General features: G+C 41.5%; 1 protein-coding gene across 1 annotated transcript in view; it reads right to left on the minus strand.

The window, feature by feature from the left end:
* PLCG1 (phospholipase C gamma 1) overlaps positions 1–14,352 on the minus strand; it is a 149,836-nt gene that overhangs the window by 61,279 nt on the left and 74,205 nt on the right. Inside the window, exons 5-7 of the mRNA XM_089673300.1 lie at positions 12,371–12,455; positions 4,671–4,754; positions 2,916–2,938 (exon numbers count right to left, since the gene is read on the minus strand). Of these exons, the coding sequence (XP_089529426.1) occupies positions 2,916–2,938; positions 4,671–4,754; positions 12,371–12,455 (192 nt within the window). The remainder of the gene's footprint in view (positions 1–2,915; positions 2,939–4,670; positions 4,755–12,370; positions 12,456–14,352) is intronic.

The raw sequence follows: 14,352 nt of genomic DNA on the forward strand, positions 1-14,352 counted from the left end.
GTGCAGCGTTTACAAATCCAACTTAACAAAGGACTGGCCTTTCGCACAAAGCACTTTAAGGCCTCATTCACACGTGTGTACTACAGCGTACACCCATGCGAGGGCCGCGTTTGTCTGCATGGAGATGCACGTGCCAGCAGTCCCATTTGTTTCAATTGGGAAGCAGCAGTTGCACGGACACAGCCGCTGCTCCCAATGTGACAGCTGTATGGGTCCGGGTACTCACATGGCTGTCTACTTAGGAGCAGCGGCTGTGTCTGGGCAGCCACTGCTTCCCAACTGAAAACACGGCACTTGTACAGGCATATGCTATAGTGTGCATGTATGAAGGAGACCTAAATACGTATTGATCACATTTTCTCTGCGTTTTTACAAAATTGTGTATTACCTTAAGAAATAAAAAAACAAAAAAACAAAAAAAAAAACAAAACACCACAGGCCATCTTCCACTACGTAATCAAGCACCATAACACATGTGTTCCAGCAAATGGGTAACCATTAATTCTTCAAAGCCCTGCAGCCCCATGTGTTACTCCAGAGATAATAGTATATTTCTTTTATTTTTGCTGCACAGCAACACAGTACAGTAATCTGAACAACCTGCACAGACCACAACTCTGAAGTACTTAAAGTGTTACTAAACCCAGGACCCTGCATTCACTATATCTGGTCCTCCACAGTACACAGAACATTGAATGCAATTATTTTAGTAAAAAAAAACTGCTAAATACCTTTTCTCATCAGCAGTATATAGCAGTCTTGTGACTTCTATCAGTGTCCGGCTGAGCACTGATTAAAGCTTACAGGAGGAGTTTGCATTCTCCTCTAACTGTCCTATGAGGCAGCATGACCCCTGACCCGCTTTCCAGACAGCACTGATTGGCTTAGTGCAGATCATATGCGCGCCCCCCCCCCCCCAAAAAAAAAGCTCTCTAGCAATACACACCAAACAGTGAGACAGTGAAAGGAGAAATAAAAAAAGACAGGATCAAACAGCCTTTTTACACAATGCGGAGAAATAACCCCATAGGTTCCAAGGGGAGTAATAACGAGCATGCTTTACTACATACACAGACTGATTTTACTGTTGTGGGTTTAGTAACACTTTAAGGTTAGGTTCACAACTGTGCGACCGAGTGGGCTGCGATTTGCGGGGGCACGAGAGGCGCTGCCGTGTCCCTGAACACGCAGGAAAGAAGTCCCTGCACCATTTTTGAAATGGCAGCCCACATGGGAACCGAGGTTACCAGTGCGGGTGGTGAGCTATTCGGATGTCACAAGCCTACAGGTCCCGCAGTTCTCTGTGTGAGAGTTTGCGACTGCCGATGTGAACCGCGCCTAAGGGTTTCCTGAATCCAAAAACAAGCCCTATAAGTACACACCAGAGGAAGATGGGTAAGCGAGGTCGATGTTAATCTGGCCCACTTCATCTTCCCTCAACATATGCTGCTTACCCCCTTCTGATAACACCAGGACATGTAAACACTGCACCAGGCCCATGTGGGTCAGAACGTTTTTTCCCATTTTTTCTTTTGCCAACGTGCCCACTGAAAAATGTTCTAGAACCTAACATTTTCACTTGTAGCAGGAAAAGGCATCTCTAAACATTATACTGTAATGCTACTGGCTGAAATAATGATATCCTATTGGACAATACCGATACTTCAAAAATGATCAAGAGGGGTAGCTAATACGATTAACAAATATCTTTTAATCTGCCTAACAATATGGTATAGGTATAAATAGGTATAGAGATAATATAGAGATAAATATATGGTATAGAGATAAATAGGTATAGAGATAAAAAGAAAAAATGTCAACAGGCTAGTTATCTTATACATTGAAAGGCTTAATCAGTAAGAAAAAAACAAAACAAACAAAACTAGTAAAGGGGGACAAACTGCATTACTAGTGGTGCAGTGAAATTAAAATTCTGGTGCTGAAACCGAAACTTCAAAATGCACTTGACCGAAAACCGAAACTGAAATGCGCAGTTTTTAAAAATGAATATATATTTTTTAGAAAAAAATACACTTTGAATAAAAAAACAATATATACCCCAATTTTTGTAAAATATGTAAGAGGATGTTACGGAGAGTAAATAGATACCCAACATGTCACACTTTAAAATTGCGCACGCTCCTGGAATGGCATCAAACTGCGGTACTTCAAAATCTCCATGGGTGATGCTTTAAAAATGTCTACAGGTTAGCAGTGTAAAGTTACAGAGGAGGTCAAGTGCAAGAATTATTGCTCTTGCTCCGACATTCGTGGCGATACCTCATGTCTGTTGTTTGAACACCATTTACATATGTGGGCATGGCTTACGTATGTGTTCTCCACTACGTGCACACGGGGGGACGAGGGCACTTTAAACTTTTTTTAAAAAATGTGTTTGTTTTTTTTTTTTTTTAATTGTAATCACTTTTATTCTTATTACAAGAAATGCATGCATCCCTTGTGATATAAATAATTAGTGACAGGTCCTCTTTATGGAGAGATGTGGGGTCAATCCCCACATCCCTCCTCTGCAATGTAAGCATTGGATCAAAAAAGCATTGATCTAGTGCTTTAAACAAAAAAAAAAAAATGTCCAGAACCGGAAGTGAAATCGCTGCGGTCTTCCAAAGGCATAGAGATGTGTGGCAGCCATCTTTCCTTAACCCATCTCTATGCCCAGCGCTGGGATTGATGTTTTCTCAGGTAAGACTGAACTACGAAGCGGCGGGCAATGGCGGACGGGCGGGGTTTTTTTCAGCACCTGTATCGTTGCTTTTTTTAATTTCGTCCGACAGCCGAAAGGGGTGTTTTTGGCCGAAACGTTTCGACCACAGGAATTTCAGTGCATCCCTATGTGATACATTTGAAAAGGTGTAGCCACCAATTTTACACGACCAATGACACAAACTACTTACCTCTCCAGGAAAGGGATTGGCATCTGCAAAGGCAAAACAAAGTCACAGTAAGGACTGACTGCTGTGCCAAATGGACAATTTCATTATTCTAAAACAGTACATAATACAATCTTCAATTACATTAGAATGTGACTTATTGCTTCCCTGTACCAAGCAAAATATTAAATATGATGAAAATGTGCTATGGCAGCTCCTCCACATAAGTCATCATGATATTTCGAAGGCTGTAGGGCTCTCCTACCCTTTATACTTGTTCCAACTAGGTAGCAAAGTCAGGACCAGTATGACAACTCAAGAGCTTATGACTTGAACCACTTCCTATCCGGACACTTTTACCCCCTTCCTGTCCAGGGCAATTTTCAGCGCTATCACACTTTGAATGACAATTGCGCGGTCATGCAACACTGTACCAATATGAATTTTTTAGCATTTTTTTGAGACAGATAAAACTTTATTTTGGTGCTATTTGATCACCACTGGGATTTTTTTTTTTTTGCTATGTAATCTAAAAAGTCCACAAATTTTGAAAAAAGTGTTTTTCTTATACAATTTTGCAAATAGTATTTCATCATAAACCTTAGCCAAAATTTATTCCGTTATATTTTTAGTAAGAAAAAAAAAATAACCCAAATTAGTTTATAACCAAAAATTATAATTTTTTTAACATTTTAATTTGTTTTTATATTTATTTTTTTACATACTGTCACCCTAGCAGTACAGTGTCACCATGGTGACACTGTACTAGTTGTGGGGGGTGATGAAGATTTTTTTTTTTTTTTTTACACATTGCTTTTACACCCATAAAGGATGTAAAAGCAATCATTTCTCCTTCTCTCTAGCTTCATTCCTGCAGCCATTGAGAACTACCGAGTGAGCTGTGATTAGTCACAGCTTGTCACATGGTACAAGGCTGTTGTGAATAGCCTTGTACCATGTGAGTTCTGTGATCATTCACAGATTTCACACGTAGTAAGCAATGATGTCACAAGTGACATCTTGCTTACTACTCTGCATGTGATCACTGATTGGCTAATCAGTGATCACATGATCGGGACCTCGCATGGAGGTCCCGTCCGACGATCAGTGTTTCACTGTGTCCGGAGGACACAGTGTACACCGGATCGCGGTGCTGCGTGCTCCCAGAGAGCGCGCACAAGCAGGGGGCCGGGAAAGCCAGTTATAAACGGCCACCCGACCCTGCACTGCCACCGTCCGGCCGTTGTATATAAGGTGGTTAAAAGGACACTAAACATGCATTTATTTATTTATTTCAGGTACTTATATAGTGCCGTCAATTCACGCAGCGCTTTTACATATATATTGTACATTCACATCAGTCCCTAACCCTCAAGGATCGTACAAGCTAAGGTGTTTAAAGTCATAGTTTTCCTTTACATGACACTTGGCCTCCCGCAAATTACAATAAAAAAATCAATTACTGCCAGTCATGGTTGCCATTAGTCTGGTTGTTCCTCCTCTCTTCTCTAATGGTTGATTATTTTGTTACAGTTTTATTTAACGCAGCCAATGAAGAGCTCATTAACAAATTAAAAAAAAATAAAAATCCCAGAGCAAACATTTACTGCAGCCAGTAATCAGCAATCATTTAAAACCGCTGTCTCCTACCATTTCACAGCCAGCCATACTGAGCTATGGCTGGAGACAGGCTGGCTCAGTTATTGCAAATGGCATTACGGACTTAGAATAAAATCAGAAATTAGAGAAGCTGGCTCCAAATGAACCTATAATACTCACGGTCTTCTGTGCATTGTACATAAGGGAGCGGTATAGCTGGGCAAACTGAGCATAGTTTATCTCTTGGTTTCTCTGCTCCACTTCCTATAGAAAGGGGAAGGTGAGACAGGGAGAGAAGAAATTAGTCCATAATCCACAAGGTCAAAGATAAAAAAAAAAAAAAATCAATCATAATTTCCAGCTGTGACTGCAGACAGATAGAGATACCCCAACGGTCGATAAATAAGGCAAGTTCAATCACTTTCCACTTACCGGCTCTCAATCATAAAAATTGGCAAAAAAAAATAAAGCAACCGGCCGCAGTTCTGCCAGACACCATTGGTGGTAAATTGTGGTGATCCCTTAGGCAGCTGAAAGCAGAACTTCACCTAAAAGGGAAGTTTCGCTGATTCTCCTCCTCTCCCAGTCTTCTTCCTCCACTTTTATTTATTTTTCCACTTTCGGCACTTTTTTTTTTTTGGTTAGGGAGCGGGTGGGTACCCATTTCTGGTAGGTACTTATGTATCTCCTCCCACTTTCACTGGGATCATCTAGACCAGGGGTCTGCAACCTTTAAGACATAAAGAGCCACTTGGACCCGTTTCCAAGAGGGAAAAAAAGACTGGGAGCCGCAAAACCATTGCAACATTTAAAACAAATCCGACACTGCATATATTGCAAAAAACGCTCTGGTCATGAAGGGGGTTTAAGGGCCCAGTAAGCAAAGGGTTAATCAGGGCCACAGTGTATCGTCATAATCACAAGCCTTAGGTCAGTGGTGGGCAACCTTTTTTTTCGACTGAGCCAAATCTCGCCAAAACCACAATTGAAATTTATTTTGAGAGAAACATTTTTAAAACTGAAAATACATCCCCCATATAGTAATTCATCCCCCATATAGTAATTCATCCCCCATAGTAATTCATCCCCCATATAGTAATTCATCCCTCCTATAGTAATTCATCCCCCCTATAGTAATTCATCCCCCATAGTAATTCATCCCCCCTATAGTAATTCATCCCCCCTATAGTAATTCATCCCCCCTATAGTAATTCATCCCCCCTATAGTAATTAATCCCCCGTAGTAATTCATCCCCCATAGTAATTCATCCCCCCTATAGTAATTCATCCCCCCATATAGTAATTCATCCCCCATATAGTAATTCATCCCCCCTATAGTAATTCATCCCCCCTATAGTAATTCATCCCCCATATAGTAATTCATCCCCCATAGTAATTCATCCCCCATATAGTAATTCATCCCCCATAGTAATTCATCCCCCATATAGTAATTCATCCCCCATAGTAATTCATCCCCCCTATAGTAATTCATCCCCCGTAGTAATTCATCCCCCCTATAGTAATTCATCCCCCCTATAGTAATTCATCCCCCCTATAGTAATTCATCCCCCCTATAGTAATTCATCCCCCCTATAGTAATTCATCCCCCGTAGTAATTCATCCCCCATAGTAATTCATCCCCCCTATAGTAATTCATCCCCCCTATAGTAATTCATTCCCCATATTGTGTGAATTCACTTACCTTTGCTCCGCGCGTTCCTCTCGCTGGGTTCCCGCGCCGTTCTGGTCTTCAGGGCGGACTGTGAGAGGAGAGGAGTTCGTCACGCTGCCCCGCCTACATCCGGGCTGCCCCGCCTACATCCTGACAGCCAATGTTTGCCACACAGAAGATCTGCATTAAAAGAGCCGCGGCTTGCCGACCCTATTGCCTGTCACCTGGTGGGCAGTGTGCTCCGGAGCCGCAGGAAAGGTGAAAAAGAGCTGCATGCGGCTCCGGAGCCGCGGGTTGCCAACACCCGATCTAGGCAATCCCAGCAGAAGCTACAAACCCAGCACCCCCCAAATCTTACATTCTCCTGGGACAGTCACATGTCTCAGAAGCAGGGGCGAACTGACCATTCGAGCACTAGGGCACTGCCCGAGGGCCCAGGGTCAGAAGGGGGCCCCATGAAATGCCCCTGGTACCTTTTTATAGGCTTTTTTGGGTGTAGGCAAGTACACGTGGGCCCCATGATCCCCTATTTCCCGGGGGCCCCATGAGTTGTCAGTCCGCCCCTGCTCAGGAGACTGCAAGACCATTGAGAGTGCAGCTGGGAGCCGACTGTGAAACCACAGGGAGTTGTAGCTGGCTTCCCATAGTCAACATGGTGGCACCAGGGACCCGAAGACTGGCAAAGAACCAGCCCGGGTGATGACAGTACTGAACAAGGTAAGTGTCTTTATCAAAAGACAGCAGCTACAATATTTTAGCTGCTGACTGAATTTTTTAAAACAACTGAAGATCCTCTTTAAAGGCAATTTATTTTTTTTTAGTCCTGACTATAATAAAGTGCAAGTAAAACCACTATAGACATATTCAAATATGTTCCTCTATTATAGTCAGAAAAAGATAAAACCTCGCATTTGAATCTTTTGCATTTTCTTATCTAGTAAGCAGGTGGAGCTCTGGGCTTCTTCCTCGTATGTATTCCTATCTGTTTTGCTAAAATAAGCCTTCTGTTTACACGGCTCAGTAGCTCAAGCGTAAAGACACACACATGTAATTAAGATAACAGCCACAAGTCCTCCCCCATACTCGTGTATAGGCGATCAGACCAAATCAGAGAGAGGCCAAAAGACCAATAATCGTCATGGGTGCAGTATTTTTACTTTTCAAGAGAGTAGAGGGGTTGGAGCCTCTGCCAGGTTTTTATTGCTTTGTAGTGTATGGGTAACATAGCACTAGACCTTGCTGGTGGTTGGTCTGTGGAAGCTCAACTTGTGGAAGGTCCCTGGAGTGTGTCCCTTCAAGCATGTAAAGATTGTGGAGATAGGTGAGGAGCACCGTATGTGAACAGAGAGCTTTAGAAGCTCCAGTGAGCTGCAGAACAATGATCACTTTATATTAGTGCATGACATAACACATAACCACTTCATCAGTCTATGATATAAAACACAACCACTTCATTAGTGCATGAGATAGAAAACTCAGCGCATAACATACAATAATAAAATGATCACTGTTCTTCAACCAGCTGGAGCCTACACAACTTTCTATTCACACAGAGCAGTCCTCACCCACCTTTTTTGTTACTGCAGTCTGTCAAAATCTCTAATGGTACAAAAAGACAATGAGGTTGATTTACTAAAGAGAGTGCAAAGTCTGGTGCAGCTCTGCATAGAAACCAATCAGCTTCCAGTTTATTTCGCCAAAGCTTTTGCACTTTCCAGGTTTTACTTCAAGCAGTGTATTACAGCGCGCACAGGGGCTGCATCATTTTGTAATTTATTGATTTATTTCAGGTACTTATATAGCGCAGTCAATTTACGCAGCGCTTTACATACCTATTTTAAACACATTTATGCTGCTTTTTGAGCATAAGGATTGTGAAGTGGACTTTTGTGGATGATTTAGTATTGGTTTTGCACTTTATTATTGATTATTTATGGGATGATTATTTCACTTTATTATTATTATTGTTGATTTATTTATTTTATTGTATTATTTATTTATTTCAGGTACTTATATAGCGCCATCAATTTACGCAGTGCTTTACATATATATTGTACATTCACATCAGTCCCTAACCCTCAAGGGGTATACAATCTAAGGTCCCTAACTCACATTCAAACATACACATACTAGGGCCAATTTAGACAGGGGCCAATTCACCTACCAGCATCTCTTTGGAGCATGGGAGGAAACCGGAGTACCCGGAGGAAACCCACGCAGGCACAGGGAGAACATGCAAACTCCAGGCAGGTGATGCCGTGGTTGGGATTCGAACCGACGACCCTAGTACTGCCAGGCTACTGTGCTGCCCGTAATGGAAATGGTTTGCTTGCAGCAGCTTAGTCCAATCGATTTAAAATGTAAAAACTGAAATTCGAAATTGATTCTTCTATGGTTATCAAAAAGACAGGAAAGGAAAGAATATTTCTGTGTTAACTCATTGGGGGAAAATAAAACCTGATAGAAACCGGGGTCTTCCCCATTACATATGGTATAAAAAATACATTTTTGGCAGACATTAGCCTTTGAAGATTTCAACATCCCAAATTTAAAGTCAGCCTGACCACCATGAGCTCTCTTCTTTTTCATCTTAATATTCATGCAGTACCTCTAGTACCCCGTGTCACAAAACATAATAATAGCTATAGCTCCCTGTGATTCAGTTATTCGCCATTTCCAAAATTCCAGTTTTAGTTTCTTTTCAATAAATATAATTCACTCACAAACTAGTGAAAAAAGTGGCGCATGCACTCCACAGTGCCTAAACTAAATTTTAAAAAATTAAATAAATATTAATCTCCTATCCTCACAGTTCATTATTATAGTGGGGATAGGAGATTATTAATTATATAATTTTTTGTGGAGTGCATGCGCCACTTTTTTCAATAGTTCGTTGTGAATTATATTTATTTATTTTGATAATTACATAGTGGCAGCAAGGGATTTTTTATGATTTATACACAATTTTGAATTTTACTTTTGCATCTGGCGGGATTTAGTGACATTGGATACACTTTTACATTGATCACTTAAGAGATTTTGTTTCTTTTCAGGCTACGGTTTGTAGACATCAAGCGCATAGTACTGTGCACACCACATACAAGTAGGGAGAGTTTGCCACCTGTCTGAATGGATCTGGAGTTGTAAAAAGCCTTTCTGTATCTTCATGTGAACTTTGTATTCATACAAACAGGAAGCTCATAGGGGAGGGGGCTTCATAAGGCTAAAACATCAATAAATGTAACCTAGTTACAGAACACATCTAAGAAACCCTTCATGTAAAATACAGATAAAGCATATTTAACTCCTTCATGCCTAAGGGTAAAACAAATCTAAATGCCTAAGCACAATATTGCACCGTTGAAATGTGTTAGTAAAACCGTCCATATCACCACAACTACTTTGTACATCCGGGTGAATTATACCGCGTTTTTTTCAGGAAAACTTGGGCTTTCATTTGGTGGTAAATGGTAATGGATAGCTCCTGATTTTTTTTTATTATTAAAGGAAAACTGGCCCAAAGTAGTAAAAAAAAAATCATTTTTTCTGTGTTTCTTGTTACTACCATAACCCACCACCAAAGAACAAACCAAAATAAATTCTCCGGCTCTTGACGATCGCAGCAATATCATAGATGTGTATGTTATTTGTTGTTTGTACCCGTAGTACAGCCCAGAAATAGTGCGCATTTTGTTTTTGCGGTTTTTTTTTTATATCTAAAACACACTGACATTGAAACTAACTGACACCAATTTTTTTTTAAATCCTGACCTTTGACCTTGACCCAAACAATAACCCTGGCACTGAACTAGATCAAACTTTGATCTAGGTCAGGGGCGGACTGACCATTTGGAAAACTTGGGCACTGCCCGAGGGCCCGGGGTCAGTAGGGGGCCCCATGAGATGCCCCTAGTACCTTTTTCATAGACTTTTTTGAGTTTGGGCAAGGACACAGGGGCCCCATGATTCCCTATTGCCCGGGGGCCCCATGAGTTGTCAGTCCGCCCCTGATCTAGGTATTTTTTCTTTATTTTGTATTTTATTTTTTAATATTTATCTTTTTTTTTTTACAAAATTTTTTTTCTCTCTATGCCAGGAGTTAGAGAGATACAATGTATAATAGGATGTATGTAATGACACAATGTATCTCTCTCCTCCATTCCTAGAGAGAGAAAAAAACAAGGGGGCCGGGCTGCACAGTGACTGATCACTGTGATAGCCTATCAGAGGCTATCACAGCGATCACGTGACCTGGAATCGGGAGACCCGGGTCCCGATTGTTAGAACAGGACCTGGGGCTCTCAGTGACACCCTGGTCTTTGTGCTGGGAGCGCGCAGTGCAGAGGGCTCCCAGCACAAAAATGGTACACAAATATGCGGCCCCACGGAAAAAAAAGCCCAGTTCTGTGAGGCCACATATTTGTGTGACGTTGGCGTCAAGGGGTTAAACTTGCATGAAAAAAAAAAAAAAGAATTATCTGATGATATACAGTGCATTCAAAGTATTCAGACTCCATTCACTTCAATTTTCCTATGTTGCAGCCTGATACTACAGTTGTTTAAATTACTTTTTTTGCTCTCATTAATCTTACCTTAGGTCACCCCATAATGACAAAGCGAACGAATTTTAGAAAAATTAGCAAATTTGTGAAAAAAGGAAAAACTGAAATATCACATCGGCATGGGTATGGTAAATTAGATTGATTGGACACGATTTGGAAAGGCGCACACCTCTCTATAAAAGGCCTTACAGCTAACAATGCATACTGTATCAGAGCAAAAGCCATGAGGTCAAACGGAACTGCCTGCAGAGCTCAGAGACAGGATTATTGCAAGGCACAGATCTGGAGAAGGCTACAAAAAACATTTCTGCTGCACTGAAGGTTCTCAGTGACCTCTATTTATTTATTTATTTCAGGTACTTATATAGCGCCATCAACGTACACAGCACTTTATATATATATATTGTGCATTCACATCAGTCCCTAACCCTCAAGGGGTGTACAATCTAAGGTCCCTAACTTACATTCATACATATACATATTAGGGCCAATGTAGACAGGAGCCAATTAACCTACCTGCATGTCTAGAATTCTCAAATGAAAGAAGTTTGGCACAGCCAGGACTCTGCTCAGTTTGGCTGGGTGACCAGCTCTTGATAATCGGGGGGAAAATGATCTTGGTAAGAGAGGTGACCGAGAACCCGATGGTCACTCTGACTGAGCTCCAGAGATCCCGTGTTGAGATGGGACAAAGTTCCAGAAGAACAACCATCACTGTAGCCCTCCACGGACCTGGGCTTTATGGCAGAGTGTCTAGACTGCAGCCTCTACTCAATGCAAAACACATGAAAACCCCTTTGGAGTTTGCACAAAAGCTTTGGCAAAAAAAAAAAAAAAAGCTGCTATTGCTACTACAGTGATTGCTGCTAGCTTTCCAGGTCCTGTGCCGAGCAGGGCTGCTTACTGAAGACAGGAGGTCACCCACTTGGCACAAGCCCCATTCAGAGAACACTTTTCATTTCTCAATCAATGTAAAGTGTTTTGTGGTGGAGTGCGTAAGGGAACCCTCCCCAAACATCTCAACTTCATTCAATCAGAGGATGCTTTGCATTCAGTGACAAAATGTAAAGTGATCCCTGAATGGCACCTGGGCAAAGCAAAAGACCTCCTGTTCTTTTAAAACTCATTTTGCAAGGTGAGGACCTTTACACAGTCATTCCAGGCAACAAGGGAATCCAAACAGTGAGCTGCTATTGCTATCCAGCAAACGCTGCAGCTTTGTGAATGTCAGAAAGTTAAATTCAGTTGACCTTAAACTGCAATCCCAGACATTTTTTTTTTTTAGTTAAGAATATGTAAGAACCTCTGTGAGGTTTTTATTTCTGTCTGTCCCTGCTATTGGAGTTCTGTTCACTTCCAATGCTGGTGACAAGGTACCACTAGGTCTGGAAGTAAGATGAGATTCCCAATAAACATTTGGCTGAAGTCCAAGCCTTCCCCACCAAACTATAAAGTGCTCCTATTTGTTTTTGTGTTCATCTGAGAAGTTTTGGCTGGTTTACACACCTAAGCATGGGAAAACGATCGGCATCTGATGAGGAGGGCAGGCTAGGAAATATTAAATTCTAACCAAACCAAAATGATTAGTGTAACACATTTCTAGTTTCGAGGTGAAGTAAATGTAAATGATGGACAATTCCCCTTACCATGAGTCGATCACGCAGAAATCTCATATTTGGGACTCTGTAGTTGACCTGCGATAGCATATTCTTCAAATCCTTGACAGAGATCCTACAGAATAAGAAAGCAGAAAGCAAATTGAAGTCTGTTTTCATTTAAATGATTTAGTAGCCCATATTAAAAAGGCAGTCCTTTAAAAATCTGTCATTTATAAATGGAAGCCTTGGTGGGCTGGGTCAGCCACTGCATTCCATTAATGGAGACCAATGGGAATTTATGGCATTGGAACTATATGGAAGTGGAATGGTTTTCAATAATATGCCAATGATATTTACAGTGGGGCATCCAATTGATAAGTACATGACCTCTACACCCTGAAGAATTATCACAGTCCAACCTTACTTTGAGATGGACTTATAAGAATCTGGAACTGAACTGAGATGTTTAAGCCTAAAATACAGATTATTCCAAACAAACAGTGTATAAAATCTAATGTGTTTCAGGGTCCACCACTGCCTCCATCAGGGCTTGCAGAAACAAAAGTACAAAGTGTAAGAATTCAAGAGGTTCACAAGAGTACAACACAGCAATGATCAGTAGCTGGTTAGAGCAGCGCTGGTATACTAGTCCTCAAGATCCTAGCCCTTCTTGGGTCCCCATACTTTGTGCTTTTATTTCTGCAAGCTCTGAGATAATAGATATAAAATATATACACACACATAGACCAATCAGCCATCAACCACCTAATATTGAATAGGTCCCCCTTTTACCACCAAAACAACCCTGACCGGTCGAAGTTTGGACTCCACTGGTCCTCTGATGTTATGCTGTGGTATCTGGCACCAAGCCATCAGTAAAGGTCCTGTAAGTCCTGCAAGTTGCAAGGAAGGACCTCTATGGATCAGACTTGTTTTTCCCAGCACATCCCAAAGATGCTCCATTGGATTGAGATCTGGAGAATATGGAGGCCAAGTAAGCACCTCAAACACGTTGTGTTCCTCAAACCATTCTAGAACCATTTTCGCAGTGTAGCTGGGTGAATTATCCTGCTGAAAGAGGCCACTGCCATCAGGGAATACAGTTTCCATGAAGTGGTGTACTTGGTCAGCAACAATGTATTAGGTAGGTGGTACGTGCCAATTAGCATACACATGAATGGCAGGACCCAAGGTCTCCCAGCAGAACATTGCCAAAGAATCACACTACCACTGCCACCTTGTCTTCTTCCTGCATCCTGGTGCCATTTTTGCCCAGGTAAATGACATACATACACCCAGCAGTCCACAAGATGTAAAACGTGATTAACCAGGCCAGACCACTTTCTTCCATTGCTCTGTGGTCTAGTTCCGATGCTCATATGCCCATTGTAGGCACTTCTGGATGTGGACACGGATTAGCGCGGGGACCAGTCTGCGGATAAGCAACTCCATACACTGATGCACTCTGTGTTGACACCTTCTATCAGAACCAGCATTAAATTTGTCAGCATTATGAGCTACAATAGCTCTTCTATTGGATTGGGCTACATGGGCCAACCTTTGTTGCCCACGTGCATCAATGAGCCTTGGCCGCCCATGACCCTGTCACTGGTTTTCTTTCTTTGTACCACTTTTGGTAAGTCCTGATCACTGCAGACCTGAAACATCCCATAAGAGCTGAAGTTTTGGTGTCTAGCCATTACAATTTGGAAACAGCTAGGGCCAAAGAAAGCCCAATAGGAGGTTACAAGGTGGACCAGATGGGTAATTAAGTAAAAAAACAGGCTTTATTCAATCCATACAGTACAAAAGCTTAAAAGAGCATTAGAATACCTACACACCATATAAAATTATTAAAAAAAAGACAACACTGTATTGTCAAAATGAAGGGCTGCACAACCAGCAAAATACACCGTCACCTCACTCATCCACACAATATGAAATTACCCAGTTATCACCTAAAGAAGGGGACTAAAGTCCATGAACATTAAAAGGAGGTTAAGACTAGGGCATTTGGCCCATGTTATAAA

Source organism: Staurois parvus, unplaced genomic scaffold, assembly GCF_062004578.1.
Source record: "Staurois parvus isolate SC_StPar_1 unplaced genomic scaffold, SC_StPar_1.0 ptg000137l, whole genome shotgun sequence".
Taxonomy (NCBI): domain Eukaryota; kingdom Metazoa; phylum Chordata; class Amphibia; order Anura; family Ranidae; genus Staurois; species Staurois parvus.